We start from the raw sequence: 19892 nt of genomic DNA on the forward strand, positions 1-19892 counted from the left end.
AGCCGAAGGCAGATGCGTAACGACTGAGCCACCCAGGCGCCCCCCAAAAGATTACCTCTTAATCTACAAATAAGTTATATTTAAGGTTCAGTTAACCATAAATATCACTAATAATTACAAGGGAATTAGGAACCATAATTCGGGCCAGAAGCTTAGTCTATGGCAAATTTGTATTAAATGTTCTAGAAAGTCTCTGGATCACAAAGGATCTTAATTCTTCTATGTTTATGTATTAGTTATCCAATGTTGCTTAACAAATTACCATAAACTTAAGATACATACTGTCTCGTTTTCTTTGGATTGGGAGTTTGGGCATGGCTTAACTGGGTTCTCTGCTTTATGTCTCACAGTGCTTCAGTCAAGATGTCAGGTCTGGTTTCTCCTCAGAGGCTTGACTGGGGAGGATTCTGCTTCCAGTTTCCCTCAGGTTGTTGGCAGAATTTATACCCTTGCAGCTTTAGCAAGATGGGTGATACATGCACTCATATTATCACATACACCAAATCATGTACATCCCATCCCTTTGGCCACTTTTTGTATGCTAGAAATAAAGCACAGGCCCTATCCGCAATCAAGGGAAGCGGAGGAGGGAGGATTACAGAAATACATAATATCAGGAGGTGAGATTCATGGGGTCACCTTAAAATCCCTCTGCCACTTTTTATTTTTATTTTCTGCTCTCCACTCTGTCCTGTACCCTCTCCCCACACCTCAAAAGTTAAAAAAAAAAAAAAGTAATTTGTGGTTCTCTTTCCTTGTAGTGGGCTTAAAATTGAATTCAGTGGATCCGACAATGAGCATTGATCTTAAGTATTTGGGAGTACAGCTACCTTTGGCTCCAGCCACTAGCTTTCCTTTCTGGAACCTTACGGGAACCAACCCTGCCTCTCCTGGTGAGTGTGTAGTATTTGTAAAGTCAAAGTTGTGTTATAAATAAAAAACTACCTTTGTTAGAGACATTTAGGATATTCTAAGGTAGATTTTTTTGCCTAGTGGCATAGTCTTAATGATTTATACATTTTAATTTTATTTTTTTAAAAGATTTTATTTATTTGAGAGAGAGAGAGAGAGAAACAGCATGAGAGGGGAGAGGGTCAGAGGGAGAAGCAGGCTCCCTGCTGAGCAGGGAGCCCGATGTGGGACTCGATCCCAGGACTCCGGGATCATGACCTGAGCCAAAGGCAGTTGCTTAACCAACTGAGCCACCCAGGCACTCTGATTTATACATTTTAGATTAAGTTTTAATAATTAGATGTTAAATATTAGCTGGCTTGAATTTTGGTCATCTCATTTACTTTTTCTTTTATAGATGCTGGGTTTCCCTTTGTTTCTAGGACAGGGAAGACCAATGACTTCACCAAAATCAAAGGATGGAGGGGAAAGTTTCATAGTGCTTCTGCATCTAGGAGTGAAGGTAATCAGCTTTGTAAAAAATTGTAAATGTGGTCTGAAACATGTGGCCAAAGCCTTTTTTTAAAAGTAAGTTTTGGTGGTTTTTCTTCATCTCTTCTTTGCATGCCTTAAAATAAATGGAAAATAATTGTCTTGCCAACGTCTGTTTATTCCCTGTGTTCCATATCCCTAACCATGTCAGGCTTGAATAATCCCTGAACCCTTTTTTAATTGTACTTCCTTTCTGTTACTCCTACAGTTATTTTTTTCATTTTCATTTTTTAGTTTTTGTGGGTGGTGGGGGGACACAGAGGGAGAGGGAGAAAGAATCTTAAGCAGGTTCCATGCCCAGCGCAGAGCCTGATGTGGGGCTCGATCTCACAACCCTGAGATCATGACCTGAGCCGAAATCGAGAGTTGGATGCTTAACTGAGCCACCTGGGCTCCCCACTCCTCTAGTTATCATAAGCATCATTCTCAAGTATTATTTCAGAACTGTATACTTCAGAGTTGTAGAGTGATTCCTGACAGCATTACACTTCCAAGTAAACTTCTAACCCAAATGTTGTGACTGTATGCCTGTTGGTCTCCTTTCTTAGTGCTTTTCCTACTGCACTTATTTGCAGTTTACATTCTAGCCAGATAAATTTACCATGCATCCAAAATAGTTTTTCTCATCTTTGAATCTTTGTACAGTGTTATAATAGTATAATGCTTGTCTGTCTACTACATTTGCTTTTTCACTCTTTAAAAACTAAATTTTATACTCCTCTCTTTTTTGTCTGTGTGTTTTACATCAGAGTCCACGTACTACAGTCTTTTAAATAATCTCTTGGTGTTCTGTTGAGGTTTGACTTAAGTATATTTTTTGCTCTTATGTTTTTACTTAAATGTGGTTTCTCTGCTAAGGTCCTAAGTTGTCAAAGGTTGTAGACTCCTAATGTTAATTATTACTATTGTTAGCACTTCACAAAAATTAATGTAAATATATGTAATGAGATGGTTTTAGATAATGGGGGATTTTAATGTAATGAATATATGATTCCATCTCTTCACTTGGTTTAATATTACGTATTTTTCCTATGTTCTGAGGAGGGACAATTTAGATGATTCAGTAGCTTATAACTTAATACTCTTGACCTTTTTAAGTGTATTTTTCTAGAGATCTAAAGATCTGCCATATATTTAAGTATCTGCATCTCTTTATTTCTAGGTGGAAATTCAGAAGGTCCACTGAAAAACCGTTCTGCTTTCTGCAGTGATAAGCTAGATGAGTACTTGGAAAATGAAGGCAAGCTGATGGAAACAAGTATGGGTTTCTCTTCTAATGCTCCCACATCTCCTGTGGTATACCAGCTTCCCACCAAGAGTACCAGCTATGTACGAACGCTTGACAGTGTACTAAAGAAACAATCTACCGTTTCCCCTTCTACCTCCTACTCTTTGAAACCTCATTCTGTGCCCCCTGCTTCTCGAAAGGCAAAGTCTCAAAACAAACAGGCAACTTTTGGTGGCCGAACTAAATCATCTTACAAATCCATTTTACCCTACCCTGTTTCACCAAAGCAGAAACATGCTCATATGATTCCAGGAGATAAGGTTGCCAAGAATTCTTCAAGTACTATCTCAGAAAATCAGGTGAATAACTTTGTTGTGCCAACTTTAGATGAAAATACATTTCCAAAGCAAATTAGTTTGCGGCAGGCACACCAGCAGCAGCAGCAACAGCAACAGGGAACTCGCCCTCCAGGCTTGTCTAAATCTCAAGTGAAGCTAATGGACCTGGAAGACTGTGCACTTTGGGAAGGAAAACCAAGGACCTATATCACTGAAGAGCGAGCGGATGTATCCTTAACAACGCTGCTTACTGCTCAAGTAAGTATCTCTTGGTTTTTTTAGAAGTGTATTAGTTCATGGTTGGAAAGAATTAGGTTAGTGAGGGGAAATGGGAATGGGCTTTTTGGCGGAAGGATGGGGCATTGAGTTACTTTCCTGATAGGATAATTAAGGAGATTGTCTTGTCTTCCGTATTCTTTATAACTAGACATCTTAGTGTAGATCTCCTCCTGCCAGTAGAGGGAGACAGTACAGTTGTGCTTTTGGGTAGTCTTTCACCTTTTATAAAGTCAGCTGGCCATTCTGAAAATCTCTAATTTCATTCCCTAGCATGTGGGCAAGTATGTTTGCTAATCTTGTTAAAACCGCTTTGAAAGTTCTCCTTAAAAGGTACTACATTTCAGAAAATTTTTTTTTTCCCCAGAAAATTTTTAAAAATTACAAACCTGTGGAGAAAAAGCTTTTGTGTTTTATAAAATTTTATATTGAGAATTTTTCACTTATTGATTTACCTATCTTAGCAGCCTCTGGTGCATGTGAAAAGATACAACAGCATGTGCCTAATTTTTTTTTTTTTTGGTCATGAAATTTTTGTGCCTTAACCTTCCATTTTTAAATTATGTGACTAAATTCTAGACCTGAAGATCATGAGATGTTGGGATTAAATACACAATATGTTCTTTATTATTAATCATCCCTAAAGACTGTTATGTACATATTATCCTATTCCCTTTTTATTAGTTACTGGAAAGCAGGTGTCAGCAAACTATTTTTGTAAAGGGTCAGGCAGTAAATATTTTAGGCTTTATAGGCCATACACACTCTGTTGCATTTACTCAACATTATGTGTGATTTCTACTGAGAATAAATTCATCACTATTGGTATTCTGGCTCATAGTTAATTTAAATAGTCTCTTGTCTGTGCTATGCTTTAGAAAGGCAGATTGTTCAGAATCCTGGTTATATTTATGTTTCATCCTTTAAATATACTGCTAATCTTGTGCTATTAGTACTGAGTGTTCAGAGTCCAAAAAGGCAGACTAGTATTTGACTTGTAAGTTGTGGGTGGTGTTGGGACATAATTCAGTAGATTTACAAATTTTTATTTTAACTTTAGGCGTCTCTCAAAACTAAACCCATCCACACAATCATAAGGAAACGAGCCCCTCCATGCAACAATGACTTCTGTCGATTGGGTTGCGTGTGTTCCAGTCTAGCTTTGGAGAAGCGCCAGCCTGCTCACTGCCGCCGACCAGACTGCATGTTTGGCTGCACGTGTTTGAAAAGAAAGGTTGTACTTGTTAAAGGAGGCTCCAAAGCTAAGCATTTCCAGAGGAAAGCTGCTCATCGTGATCCAGTATTTTATGATGCTTTGGGAGAGGAGCAAAGAGAAGAAGAAGAGGGAGTCAGGGAGGAGGAAGAACAATTGAAAGAGAAAAAGAGGAGAAAGAAGCTAGAATACAGTGAGTATTAATTGAGAGTTAAAAGTGTATAGTTTTATTTTTTTAGAACAGTTTGGTTATTTCAAATATTACTGTTATTTATTTTAATCCTTCAATCAGTGGTCTAGCAAGAATTTTGAGAAATTCTTTTTCTTAAACGTTCTTTCTTTGTGGCTTGTGTGCACACACACACACACCTTTTTTTAAATGTAATTTTTCTTTTGAAGATGGCTTTTTTGTATTCCATTTGAATCATTCTCTCATTTGGACTTCCAGAATGTCTTTGAAGCTTCACCTATTTTTCTGTCTCCCTTTTCTTCCCATGTTCTTTGAATATGCAGATGATCAGTATAACCCATCACTCCCTCCCCCCCCAGCTTTTATTGAGGTATAATTGACAAGTACAATTTGCATATGTTTAAAGTGTACAACATGACTATTTGGCATATGTATACATTGTGACATTACACAGTCAAGTCAGCTAATATATTTCATTATTTTCTAAAAGAAAAAATTTGTAACAAGACCCTCTGGTCCTGGTTTGAGCCATTCACCAGGTGATTGGAGTTTTGGGGACAGGATAAGGGCATAACTGAGTTAAGCATTATGTACTGTTTTGAAAAGCTTATTTTTCCTTTTTGATAAAATATTAAGTAGACCCACAAAATTACATATTGTATCATTCTTGATTTTTTTCCTTTCTACTATAGCTTTTTATTTTGTTCACATACGTTGAATATATTTTTCCCTTACAACTGAAGATTTTTTTGCTTCTTAGTTTAGGAGACTAATATTCCTTTTTTGGCAATTTATATTTACATTCGCTGTTGATTGCCACATACTTATTTCAGTCATAGTAGATGTTTAATATTTCAGTGTATGTTCTTCCAGGATTTTCTGTTAATACACTTGTGTGTATACATACATGTTTACATAGAAATGGAACTGTGTGTATGTGGTATCATAACCTTTAGAAGTTTGGTATCATAAAGTCATGTTTTGTTTTCCATATCAACAAGTATAGATCTATATTATAATTTTAGTTTTAATGGCTTCATATTATTACAGTCCTTTTGGTCAGATATTTAGCCTTTTTATATTTTCTTTATTATAAACAGTACAGTGATGAACATCCATGTTCATGATAGGCTATTAAAAGTGGAATTGCTGTGGCAGTGAGAGCACTTTGAAGGTTTATAGATGTTTCTAGGGTTGTACCAAGGTACATATTTACCAGTAGTTGGATAGTGCTGGATTTTCTATACTCTTAACACTGAATAGTTCAACTGATAGGCAGAAATTGATATTTTGTTTTAAAATTTATATTTCTTCAAGTAGTGGGTTGATTGTCCATTTGTCATAAACTTTCTTCTGTAAATTTGACTTTTTGAATTCTTTGCATGTGTTTTTCCCTACATTTCTTTTAAGATTTCATTTATTTATTTGACAGAGAGAGAACACAGGCAGGGGGAGTGGCAGGCAGAGGGAGGGGGAGAAGCAGGCTCCCTGCTGAGCAGGGAGCCTGATGTGGGGCTTCATCCCAGGACCCTAAGATCATGACCTGAGCCAAAGGTAGCCGCTTAATTGGCTGAGCCACCCAGGCGCCCCTTTCCCTACATTTCCAAGAGCTTCATTTTTCACAGGTTATAATTTTGTAATTTATATTTTAGTTTTGTTAATAGTTCTTCCCTATTCTCTCATTTGCTCTGAAAAAGGAAAAAGCAGGGATGGTTAAGTCTAGTGGTCTTTTTAAAAAAATTTTATGTTTTCTGTCTTTGGAGTCTTGCTTAGAATGTCTTTATCTGCAAGATTTAAAAAAATACTAATTAGATTAATAAATGGGCTTAAAATAAATAATATGATCTGGAATTTATTTGGTGTGAAATTTGTAGTAGGGAATCTTTTCTTTCTAATATGGCTAGGCAGTTTTACCATGACTTACTGCGAAGAAATACTTTACCTACTGGCTTAAAATGTCACCTGTCATTTAGTAAATTGAAAAATATTTATGTCTGTGCCTGTTCCTGATTTCTGCTATTTTGTGATCAGTGCCAGGCTATTCTAATTGCTATTTCAGTGTTTAAATAAGATACTGCCTCCATATACCTAAACAATCTTTATATAAATAAGATTTAAAAGGTTTAAAATGAAATAAAAGAGAGAATTATTAGTTCAGTTCTATGTATCTCCTGAGTTTTTTCCCATTTTGCACTTTAAAGCAATACTTTTCCATTTCAAAGTAACAAGAATAAGTTACAGAAGCCACGTAAGTATGAAAAGTATGTATCTGTTAGGCTTTATTAATTTGCTTTTTTGCTTAAGTGTATTTACCCTGTGTCTTATTCTTGACCTGAATTAACTCCAAAAGCTAGCCAATTATCAAAGTAGTTTTTGTTTTTCTCACTGATATTAGACCATTATAAAAAACATGTCTTACTGTGCTCTAGGAGCCATCAGTTTTCTTGTACTGTTAGGGAAGATGAGGAAAGGAAGGAAGATACTTTTGTTATGACTGCTATGGAAAAGGAACAGAAATAGGGAAGAATTCTTGGAGGCAAAAATGTTGCTGAAACCAAAACCAAACAAAAATAGACATAAAAACTGGAAGAAGATGAAATCTTTTAGGCTGTTTTGAAAAAAGGTAAGTGATGAGAAAAAAATTGATTTAGAGAAGTTGTAGAGGTAAGAAAATGAAAGAGGAAATACTCAAATGATGGAAAAAGTATCTCCAAAGGACATGAAATTTCAGTTTTAAAGGGTCCCCTGAATAGCAGGCAATAATAACTCTAAGAAGATTCTATCTAGACACATGTTTCTGACATTTGTAGATTAAGAATAAAGAAGATACTCTGATCTCTTTTAAAGAGAAACCACTTTGTTTAGGAAGGATTTAAAATCAATTTGATGTCAAAGAGATCATCATCATCAGTAATTAACACTGATTTAAAAAATTAATTTTTAAGTGTACTCTTGATTAAGAGTACTCTTTAATCCCATCCCCTATTTCCTTTCCCCCAAACTTCCCCTCTGATAACCATCTGTTTGTTCTCTATAGTTAAGTTGGCTTGTCTTTTTTGTTTTCTTTTGCTCATTTGTTTCTTAAATTCCACATGTGAGTGAGATCATATGATATTTGTCTTCCTCTGAATGACTGGTTTCACTTAGCAATGTATCGTCTAGCTCCATCCATGTCGTTGGAAATGGCAAGATTTCATTTTTTCTTATGGCTGAATAATACTCCATTGTATATATATACTACATCTTCTTTATCCATTCATCAGTCAGTGGACACTTGGGCTGTTTTCATAATTTGGCTATTGTAAATAATGCTGCCATTAACATAGGGGTGCATGGATCCCTTTGATTTAGTGTTTCTGTAGTTTTTGGGTAAATATCCAGTAGTGTGATTCCTGGATCATAGGGTAGTTCTATTTTTAACTTTTTGAGGAACCTCCATACTGTTTTCCAGAGTGGCCGCACCAGTTTACATTCCCACCAACAGTACAAGAGGGTTCCTTTCTTCCTCCACATTGTCTTCAACACTTGTTGTTTCTTGTGTTTTTGATTTTAGCCATTCTGACGGGTGTGAGGTGATATCTCATTATAGTTTTGATTTGCATTTCCCTGATGATGAGTGATGTTGTGCATCTTTTCATGGTCTGTTGGTTATCCCTCTTTATGCAGAGCACTCTATGAGGGTTATACCATTTAAATCTTAAAACCTGTTATAAAAGGGCTTCTCCATTTTACAAATGCACTAATTGTTTGCTTAGAGAGTTTATGTAACTTGTTCCCCAAGGTCAACTTGGTTTTAAGGGAGTGGTAGAGATTTGAACCCAAGTTTTTCTGACTTGAAAGTCTTCATGTTTTTTTTTCTATTGTATAAAATATGATTTTTGATATTTGCCCTTCACCTGATCATCTGTTTACCCTTTTGTATGTAAAAAAAAAAAAAAATACTGCTGCTAATGTAAAGGCACTGTGCTTAGCTACTATGGGTGGTACCAAGAGAAAGGATAAAACATGACATTTCTGCTTTCTTAAGCCCACTTAGAGTTTTGTTGGAGACGTGTCTCTATCTACAAGTTAACTATGTAAAGGGAAGAAAAAAAAATTGATACCTGATTAGGAAAAAAGGAGAACACACAAATTACCAATATCAGGAATGAAAATTGACATTACTACAGACATCCAAAGGTTAATAGAGAACAGTTTAATGCCAATAAATTAGACAGATGAAATGGACAAATACTTTGTTAGACACAAAGCTGCCAAACTCACTCAAGAAGAAATAAGTACCTGCTTACCCCTATACAAATGAACTTGTAGTGAAATACTCCACAGTAATGACTCTAGGTCCAGATGCCTTCACTGGTGAATTCGCAAACATTTAAGGAAGAAATAATGCCCATTTTATGTAAATGCTTCCATAAAATGATCTTATTCTATGAGACCAACATAATACTGGTTTGATACTCAAGCCAGAAAAAGACATTACAAGAAAATGGTAGAGTACTATCTCTCATGAACATATGTACAGATTATAAATACAATTTTAACATAACAAATCCAGGAATATATTTAAAGAATAATACATCATGACCAAGTGGCATTTACCCCAGTGGTGCATGGTTGATTTAACATTTGGAAATAATCAGAGCGTTGTTCACCATTATCATAATAGACCTAAAAAAGAAAAGGCCATATTACCATTTCTTTTTTAAAGATTTCATTTATTAGAGCACATGTGGGGGGAGGAGCAGAGGGAGAGGGAAAAGCAGACTCCCCACTGAGCAGGAAGCTTTGATGTGGGGCTCAATCCTGGGGCTCTGGGAACTTGACCTGAGTGGAAGGCAGACACTTAACCAACTGAGCCACCCAGGTGCTTCCATATTATCATTTCAATAGATATTTTAAAAAATGGACAAAATCCATTTCTGGTAAACATTCTTAAGCATAACAGAAGGAAACTTTCTCAATCTGATAAAGAGCATCTATGGAAAACTCTACAAACAACAATTAATTGTGAAAGACTGCTTTCCCCCCAGTGATTAGGAATGAGGACAATGTCCTCTTTTACCATGTCTATTTAAAATTGTATTGGGGGTCCTAGCCAGTGCAGTAAGGCATGAAAAAGAAAATGCATCCAGATTGGAAAAAGAAGTAAATTGGTTTTATTCATACACTGGAAAATCCTAAGGAATCTACAAAAATACTACTAGAACTATGTTAGTTTAGCGAACTTATAGCATACAATAATATCAGTAGACAATATATTTGTATATGTGCCAATAAAAACTGGAAATTGAAATAAAAAGTACCATTTAAAATAGCATCCAAATAAACCAGACACTTAATAAATCTGACAAAAGTTGCCTAAGACCTTTTTTTTTTTTTTTAAGATTTTATTTATTTATTTGAGAGAGAAAGAATGAGACAGAGAGAGAGCATGAGAGGGGGGAGGGTCAGAGGGAGAAGCAGACTCCCTGCTGACAGGGAGCCCGATGCGGGACTCGATCCCGGGACTCCAGGATCATGACCTGAGCCGAAGGCAGTCGCTTAACCAACTGAGCCACCCAGGCATCCTGCCTAAGACCTTTTTATTAAAAACTACAAAACATTGTTGAGAGCACTTTTTAAAAACTAAATAAATGGAGAGGTAGACTGTTTTTGTATATCTGAGGACTCTCTTGGTAAGATACAATTCTCCACAAATTGATTTATAAATAAATAAATGCTCTTCATGGGGCACCTGGTTGTTCATTCGGTTAAGCATTTGCCTTCGGTTCAGGTCATGATCCGGGAGTCCTGGGATCGAGCCCTGCGTCGGGCTTCCTGCTCAGCTTCTCTGCCCCTCACCCCACTCTCATGCTCTTACTCACTCTCTCTCAAATAAATAAATAAAATATTTTTTAAAAAAATGCTCTTCCGATGAAAATTCCAGCAGGGTTTTTTGGTAGAAATTTTCAAGTTGTTTGTATAATTTGTATGGAAAAGCAAAGAACTGAGAATGGCTTGGCTATTTGACAGTTTCAATAAAGAACATAGTTGGTAGACTTACACTACCAGATTTTAAGACTTACTGTAAAGCTGAAGTATTTGGGATAAAGACTTAGAGATCAGTGAGACAGAATAGCGAATCCAGAAGTTGATACACAAAAGTATAAGACCAATGAATGCAATGAATTTTTGGCACAATGCCAACTCAGTTTAATGAGGAAATGATGATTTTCTCAACAAATGGATCTGGAGCAATTTGATAGCTAGAAATCACCCTCTCCTGCCTCCAGAAATAAAATGAGAACCTCAGTCATGACTTTACATTATATATAAAAATTATTTCAGGATTTAAGAGTTAATGTCTTAGATTAAATGTAAATACTTTAAAGTATACAATGTATAGAAGAAAATAAAGGAAAAAAAATCCTTTGTGACCTGTGGCTCATAAAGATTTTTAAAATAGGACACCAAAACCATGATCATAAATGTCAGAAAATATAATGAAATTGAATTTCTCAATTAAAAACTTGCTTTCCAGAAGACCTGTTAAAATTAAAAGACAGGCCATAAACTAAGAGAAATACTATAAAAAACATCTAGCCAACATAGGACTTGTATCTGTAATGAAGAGCCTTTTTTTTTTTTAAGATTTTATTTATTAATTTGAGAGAGAGCATGAGCTGGGGGAGGGGCAGAGAGAGGGAGAAGCAGACTCTGCTGAGCAGGGAACTCGACTCAGGGCTGGAACCCAGAACCCCAAGATCATGACCGGAGCTGAAGTCAGATGCCCAACTGACTGTGCCACCCAGGTGGCCCTGTCTGTAATAAAGAATTCTTAAAATTCACAAAATACCACAAACTCAAAAGGCAGTCAAAATAATTAAAGAAATGAACAGAAAAATGAAAAGGCCTTAATAGGTATACAAACAGAAGATGAAGCACATGAAAAGGTATCAGTAGTCATTAAAAAATGCTTATTAAAGCCACAAGGAGGCTCTCTGCTCCTCCCTGATCAACAGATAGCCTCATCTTCTGGTGCAGTGCCAGCCTTGTCCCCAAGACATGATGGTGAAGGTTGGAGTAAACAGGCTTTGGGGGGCCTCCTCAGAGGATGATATTGTCTCCTGCAGCTTTAACACTGACACCCACTCTTCCACCTTTGTTCATTTCCTGGTATGAGAATGAATTTGGCTACAGTAACCAGCTGGTGGACCTTATGGTCTGCATGGCCTCCAAGGAGTAAGAGCCCCCTATACTAACAGCCCCAGCAAGAGCAAGAAAAGAGAGGTGGAGAATCCTTGCCCCAACTCCTCCCCCAGCACACTGAGAATGTCTCAACCTCTACACAGTTTCATATCCCAGATTCCCTGGAGAAGGGGAGCCCTGCCTTGTTATGTACCATCAATAAAGTACACTGTACCCAGCTAAAAAAAAACCCACAAGGAGATACTACTGTATATCTTTAACTGGTTAAAATTAAGAAGACTGACCATACCAAATGCTGATGAGAATATAGAGCATATGAACTCTCATGCATAGCTGGTAGGAATATAAAATGGTATAGTCACTTTAGAAAACAGTTTGGTGGTTTCTTAAAATGTTAAAAAAATAGGTCCCGCCATAAAACACAGTCATTTCACTTGTTTGCATTTGTTCAACAGAAATGAAAGTGTATGTCACATAAAATCTTGTATGTGGGTACTCAAAACAGCTTTATTTGTAATAGCAGGAAAATTGCAAACAATCTAGGTGTCCATCAACAGGTGCATGGATAAAGACGTTTGGTATAGATACAAACAGTGGAATACTACTCAGCAATAAGATGAAACAAACTATTGATACACTCAGCAACAAGGATCAGTCTCAGAATAATTATGCTGAATGAAGCAGTTGGCTTCAGCCTTCCCCCCAAGTTAACATTTCTATTCTATCTATGTAAAAAAAACAACAACAACAACAAACCAATATAGATCAGTGGTTGCCTTGACAGGGTTGGGATGGATGTTGGAGGCAGAGGGAAAAATGGAGGGATTATAAAGAGGTTATATAATTACAATTACAAGGAAATCTTGGAGTTGATGGTTACCTTCACTGTCTTAATTGTTGTGATGGTTTCACAGGGGTATATGTATGTCAGAGTTCGTCAAGTTGTAAGTGTGGTATTATATGTTATAGATCAATAAGGCTGTAAAAGAAAAAAGGGAAAAACAGGTTGCTGCCTGTTTAATACTGAAAAAACAGGAAATTTATTGTAAAATCTAGGTTGAATTTTTATTTATCTTTATACAGGGATACAATGTTACTTAAAATGATAATATAACTTTATTTTTATTTATTTATTTATTTATTTTATAAAGATTTTATTTATTTATTTGAGAGAGAGAGAGAATGAGAGAGAGCACATGAGAGGGGGGAGGGTCAGAGGGAGAAGCAGACTCCCTGCTGAGCAGGGAGCCCGATGCGGGACTCGATCCAGGGACTCCAGGATCATGACCTGAGCCAAAGGCAGTCGCTTAACCAACTGAGCCACCCAGGCGCCCGATAATAGAACATTTTTAACAAGATTAAAGGAGAGAAATTTTATGATAACAGCAAATGCTGTAAAGTTGATGAAAATTCAACATCCATTCTTTAAAAAAACCTTTTTTTATTGTGTTAGAATACACACAACATAAACTTTACTATCTTAACCATTTTTAAGTACACATTCAATGGTATTAAGTACGTTCACACTGTTATGTAATAACCATTATCACCATAACTTTCCTTATGTTATGAAGCTGAAACTGAATCCATTAAAACAATAAGTCTTTTCCCTCTTCCCCCAGCCTCTGGCAATCACCATTTTATTTTGTCTTTATGATTTTGACTACTCTAAATACTTGTATAAGTGGAATCATTCAACATTTGTCTTTTTGTGACTGCTTCATCTCAATACTACATCCTCAGGGTTCATTGATGCTACAGCTTATTGTAGAATTTCCTTCCTTTTTAAAGGCTGAGTAATATTCCATTGATGTCTGTACCACATTTTGATTATCCATTCATCCATTGATGATGGACACTGTGGTTGGTTCCTCGTTTTAGCAATTGTGAATAATGCTGCTGTGTATAGATATCTTTTTAAGACCCTGCTTTCAGTTTTTTGGGCATATATCCAGAAGTGGAATTTTTGGATCGTACTGTAATTCTATTTTTAATTTTTTGAGGAATGGTCCTACTGTTTCCTATAGCATCTATACTGTTTGATATTCCTACTAACAGTGCCCAAGGGTTCTGATTTTTCTACATCCTCACCAGCACTTATTTTTTTTTTTTTTGATAGTATCCATCCTAATGGGTGTGAGGTGGTATCTCATTGTAGTTTTCATTGCAATTCCCTAATGATTAGTGGTGTTGAGCATCTTTTCATGTGCTTATTGGCCATTTGTCTGTTTGCTTTGAAGAAATGCCTATTCACGTTTTCTCCTCATTGTTGAATTGGGTTGTTTGTGGATTTTTTTGTTGTTGAGTTTGAATTCTCCCTGTATTCTGTGTATTATCCCTTATCAAAATGTGTTTTCCAAAAAATTCTCTCATTCTGTGGGTTGCCTTTTTACTTTTGGTTACTGTCTTTTGATACAAAAAGTTAAAAAATCTTCATGAATCTTTGTCTTTTTTTCTTTTGTTACCTGTGCCTTTAATGTTGTATCCAAGAAATGATTGCCAAATCCAGTGTCATGAAGCTTTTGTTCTGTTTTTTATTCTAAGAGTTTTATTGATTTAGGTCTTACATTTAGGTCCTTGATCCATTTTGAGTTAATTTTTTGTATGTGGTGTTATGTAAGGGTCCATCTTCACTCTTCTGCATGTGGATACCTAGTGTTCCCAGTATCATTTGTTGAAAAGACTGTCCTATCCCCACTGAATGGTCTTGGCACCCTTGTTCAAAAACTAATTGACCATATATGCAAGGGTTTATTTTTGGGCTGTCCGTTGTATTCCATTGGTCTATTTTTATGGTAGCTTTGTAGTAAGTTTTGAAATCAGGAAGTATGAGTACTCCAGTTTTGTTATTTTTCAAGATTTTTTTTTTTTGGCTATTCATATGAATTGAGATTCCATATGAATTTTAGAGTGGATTTTTCTATTTGTGCAAAAAATGTCATTGGGATTTTGATGGGGATTGCATTGAATCTGCAGATTGCTTTGGGTAATATTGATATCTTAGTAACGTTAAATCTTGCAATCCATGGGCATGGGATGTGCTTCTGTTTCTGTTGTGTTTAATTTGTTTCAGAAATGTTTTGTAGTTGTATAAGTCTGTACTTCCTTGATTAAGTTAATCTCTAACTATTTTGTTCTTTTTGATGTTACTGTGAATGGAATTGTTTCTGTAATTTCCTTTTCAGATTGTTTATTGTTCGTGTATAGAAATGCAACAGATTTTTGTTGACATTGTATCCTGCTACATTGCTGAATTCATTTATTTTCACTGTGTGTGTGTGTGAGAGAGAGATCTTCAGCATTTTTTTTGTTTTTAATTATTTGAGAGTGAGAGAGCGTGCGCGAGTGCACGCATGGGGGAGGAGGGGAGCAGAAGGAGAGCTGGACATGGAGCTCTATCCCAGGACCCTGAGATCATGACCTGAGCTGAAGGCAGATGCTTAACCAATGGAGCCACCCAAGCGCCTCTAGTGTTTTATACATATGAAATTATGCTACCTTGGGGGCACCTGGGTGGCTCAGTCGTTAAGCATCTGCATTTGGCTCAGGTCATGATCTCAGGGTCCTGGGATCGAGCCCTGCATCGGGCTCCCTGCTCCGCGGAAAGCCTGCTTCTCCCTCTCCCACTCCCCCCCCTGCTTGTGTTCCCTCTCTCGCTGTGTCTCTTATCTGTCAAATAAATAAATAAAATCTTAAAAAAAAATTTATACTACCTTGAAACAGATAATTTTATTTGTTCCTTTCAATTTTGATGCCTCTTGTTTCTTGTTTTTCTTTCCACATTCTCTGCATTGTTGAATAGAAGTGGTGCATGTGGGCATCTTTGCCTTATTCCTAATCTTAAAGGAAAAGATCTCAGCCTTTCACCATTGAGTGTGATGTTTGCTGCGGCTTTTTCATATATGGCTTTTAGTATGTTGAGGTAATTTCCTATTTTCTTATTTTGTTGAGTGTTTTTTTAATCATAAAAGGGTGTTGAATTTTGTCAAATGCTTTTTCTCTATCATTTGAGATGATCGTGTGGGTTTTTTTTTTTTTTTAACCTTCATTCTGTTTATGTGACATATTACATTGATAAATTTTTATTTGTTGAACCTTCCTTGCATTCCAGAAGTAAATCTCATTTGATAATGTTGTATAATCCTTTTAATATACTGCTGAATCCTGTTTGCTAGGTATTTTGTTGAGGAATTTTGCAACAGTATTCATAAAGGATATTGGTAGGTAGTTTTTTGTTAAATGTCTTTGGCTTTGGGCGCCTGGGTGGCTCAGTTGGTTAAGCGACTGCCTTCGGCTCAGGTCATGATCCTGGAGTCCCTAGATCGAGTCCCGTATCGGGCTCCCTGCTCGGCGGGGAGCCTGCTTCTCCCTCTGACCCTCCCCCCTCTCATGCTCTCTCTATCTCATTCTCTCTCTCAAATAAATAAATAAAATCTTTTAAAAAATAAAAAAAAAATGTCTTTGGCTTTGGTATTATAGTAATGCTGGCCTCATAGACTGAGCTGGGAAATGTATCCTTTTCAGTTTTTTGGGTAAGTTTAACAATGATTGAGATATTAGTCCTTTAAATGTTTAGTAGAATTTACCAGGGAAGCTCTCAGGTCCAGGGCTTTGTTGGTAGGTTTTGGATTAGTGATTCAGTCTCCTTACTAGTTTTAGGTCTGTTCTGATTGGCTGTTTCCCTGGGTAGATTTTGTATTACTAAGAATTTGTTCATTTCATTTAGGTTGTCCAATTTGTTGGTTTACAATTGTTTATAGTACTCTCTTCTAATCTTTTTTATTTCTGTAGAATTAGTAGGTTTCATTTTGGATTTTAGTAGTCTGAGCCTTCTTTCTTTTTTTTGCTAGTTTGTTGATCTCTTTGAAGAAGCAACTTTTGGTTTCATTGATTGTCATTATTTTTCTGTTATGTATTTCATTTATCTCTGTTATAGTCTTTATTGTTCTCTTTTTAGCTTTGTTCCTTTTTTCTAGTTCTTTAAATTGTTAAGATAGGTTGTTGATTTGGGAGGTCTTTCATGTTTTTTAATGTAAGCATTTAGAGCTATCAAATTTTTTTTTTCTTTTTAAAGATTTTATTTATTTGAGACAGAGAGAATGAGAGACAGAGAGCATGAGAGGGAGGAGGGTCAGAGGGAGAAGCAGACTCCCTGCTGAGCAGAGAGCCCGATGCGGGACTCGATCCTGGGACTCCAGGATCATGACCTGAGCCAAAGGCAGTCGCTTAACCAACTGAGCCACCCAGGCGCCCGCTATCAAATTTTTCTTATAGACCCACTTTTGTTGTGTCTGTATTTTTGTTTTCCTTTGTCTCTAAGTATCTTCTAATTTCCCTTGTGATTTCTTCTTTAATCCATTGATTATTTAAAAGTATGTTAATTTCCACAGTTTTGTGATTTTTCCAGTGTTCCTTTTGTTACCCATTTCTGACTTCATCCTCTTATGGTCAGAGAAAATTTACATGATACCTATCTTTTTAAGTCTATTCAGACTTAATTTGTGGCCTAACATACGATCTATCCCAGAAGATGTCCCATATGCACTTGAGAAGAATGTGTATTCTGTTGTTGGGTAAGGTGTGTTCTGTATATATGCCTGTTAGATCTAGTTTGTTGATTGTGTCGAGTCCTTTCTTTCCTTATTTATTTTCTGTCTGATTGTTCTATCCATTATTGTGAGTGGGGTTTTGAAGTCTCCAGCTATTACTGCAGAACTGTTTTTTGCCTTTAATTCAAATCATTTTTTGCTTCATATATTTTGATGGGTTGTCATTAGATATATTCATGTTTATAATTGTTACTTATTCTGGATGTATTGTAACTTTTATTAATACATAATGTTCTCTTTTTGTCTCTTGCAACCTTTTTTTAAAGATTTTATTTGAGAGCGTGAGCGTGCACAACTGGGGGGAAAGGCAGAGGGCGTGGGAGAGAATCTCAAGCATATTCCACGCTGAGTGTTGAGCCCAGTGTGGGGCTCGATTTCATGACCCTGAGATCGTGACCCAAGCCGAAACCAAGAGTTGGACACTTAACTGACTGAGCCACCCAGGCACCCCAACTTTTTCTTATTTAGTATTTATTTTGTCTGGTATTAGTGTAGCCACCCCTACTCTCTTTTGGTTATTATTTTCAGGGAGTATCTTTTCCTAGTCTTTCACTTTCAAGTTGTTTGTGTCCTTGGATCTTGGGTCTTACGTAGACAAGGTATAATTAGATCATGTGTTTTTATCTATTCTTCCAGTCTGTCTATAATGGGAGAATTTAATCCATTTACATTTAAAATAATGACTGATAGGAACTTCTGTCATTGTGCTTTCTTTTTCTTATTCATTGTATATTTGCTATATATGCTTTGAAGCTTTTTTGGCCCTTATTTCCTGCATTATTGTCTTTTGTGTTTAGTAGGTATTTTGTAGTGCATTGCTTAAATTCTTTCCTCATTTTCTTTAATGTGTATTGTATAACTATTTGTGGTTACCATAGGATTACATTTAACATCCTAAATTTATAAGACTCTAATTTAACTTCAATAACATGCAGAAACTCTCCTTTACAACTCCATTCCTACCCCTTTCAGTTGCTCATGACACAGTTTTACAACTTTATACATTGTGTGCTTGAAAAGATAAACAAACTTTAGAAAAAATTATTAATCTCCCAAATTATCTAGAAAACAAAATTTGGAGTTACAAACCAAAGTTAAAGTAATAGTAGCTTTTACACTAATGATGAGTTTTTTTCTTTAAATGTATTAGTCTCTTAAATCCTGTAGGAAACAAAGTACAGCTACAAGTCATTGGTATAATAATACTAACTTTTATAATTGCCCATGTGTTTACCTTTATTGAGATCTTTATTTTTCCATATGGCTTTGAGTTATTGTCTGGTGTCCTTTCATTTCATCTTGCAGAACTCCTTTGAACATTTCCTGCAAGTAGGTTTAGTGGTCATGAACTTCATCAGTTTTGAAAGATGTTATTTATTTATTTGACACAGAGAGAGCACAAGCAGGGGGAGAAGCAGACTCCCCGCTGAGCAGGTCTCCATCCCAGGATGCTGGGATCATGACCTGAGCTGAAGGCAGATGCTTAACAACTGAGCCACCCAGGCTCCCTGAACTTCATCAGTTTTTATTTATCTGAAAATTTACTTTTTTCCTCACTCTGGGGGGCAGTTTTGTCCGACATGTAGGATTCTTGGTTGATAGTTTTTTTTTTTCTAGTGCTCTGAATATATTTGCCCACTGTGTGCTGGCTCCCAAAATTTCTGATGAGTAATCTGCTCATATTGTTAAGGATCCCTTTTGTTTTTCTCTTGCTGCTTTCAAGGTTCCCTCTTTGTTTTTCTCTTTCAAGAGTTTGATTATAATGTGTCTCAGTGTGGGTGTTTTTGAGTTCATTTTGGAGTTTGTTGAGCTGTTAGGATGTTTATATTTATGTCTTTCTTTAAATTTGAGAGTCTTTCAGCCATTATTTCTTCAAATAATCACTGTGCTGCCGCATTCTCTCTTTTCTTTCTAGATCTCCCATCATGTGTATGTTGGTCCTCTTGATTGTGTGTGGTAGGTCCCTTAGGCACTGTTTGTTTTCTTTAACGTCTTTTATATCTTTAATTCAGATTTCATTATTTTCTCTGTCCTATCTTCCAAGTTCACTGATTATTTCTTCTGCCTGTTCAAATCTGCCTTTAAATCCCCCTAGTGAATTTTTCATTTTAGTTCTTGTACTTTTCAGTTCCAAGATTGTGTTTTGGTTTCTTTTCAAGTTTTCTCTTTATTGATATTTCCATTTTGTTCATATGTCAGTTTCTTGACTTTCTCCACATTTTTATTTCTTTGGACATATGTTTATAAGACCGTTTTTAAAAGGTCTTTATCTGGTATATCTACCATTAGCTCTTTTTCAGGGACAGTTTTCTGTTGATTCCCCCCCCCCTTTGAATGGGCCATACTTTATTTTTTCTTTGTATGCCTTGTGATGTTTTGTGGAACATTGGACCTTTGAATCTAATAA

At 36.2% G+C, this 19892-nt stretch overlaps 1 protein-coding gene across 26 annotated transcripts in view; it reads left to right on the forward strand.

The window, feature by feature from the left end:
• The window catches only part of MGA (MAX dimerization protein MGA), a 162422-nt gene that overhangs the window by 103556 nt on the left and 38974 nt on the right, over nt 1-19892 (forward strand). For all 26 annotated transcript variants that reach the window (XM_031031565.2, XM_031031566.2, XM_081830925.1 and 23 more), the window contains exons 6-9: nt 762-893; nt 1310-1414; nt 2606-3267; nt 4346-4691. In XM_031031565.2, coding sequence (XP_030887425.2) covers nt 762-893; nt 1310-1414; nt 2606-3267; nt 4346-4691 — 1245 coding nt within the window. The remainder of the gene's footprint in view (nt 1-761; nt 894-1309; nt 1415-2605; nt 3268-4345; nt 4692-19892) is intronic.

The sequence above is a fragment of the Leptonychotes weddellii genome, chromosome 9 (genome assembly GCF_054177405.1).
Source record: "Leptonychotes weddellii isolate Sample4059 chromosome 9, ASM5417740v2, whole genome shotgun sequence".
Classification (NCBI taxonomy): Eukaryota; Metazoa; Chordata; class Mammalia; order Carnivora; family Phocidae; genus Leptonychotes; species Leptonychotes weddellii.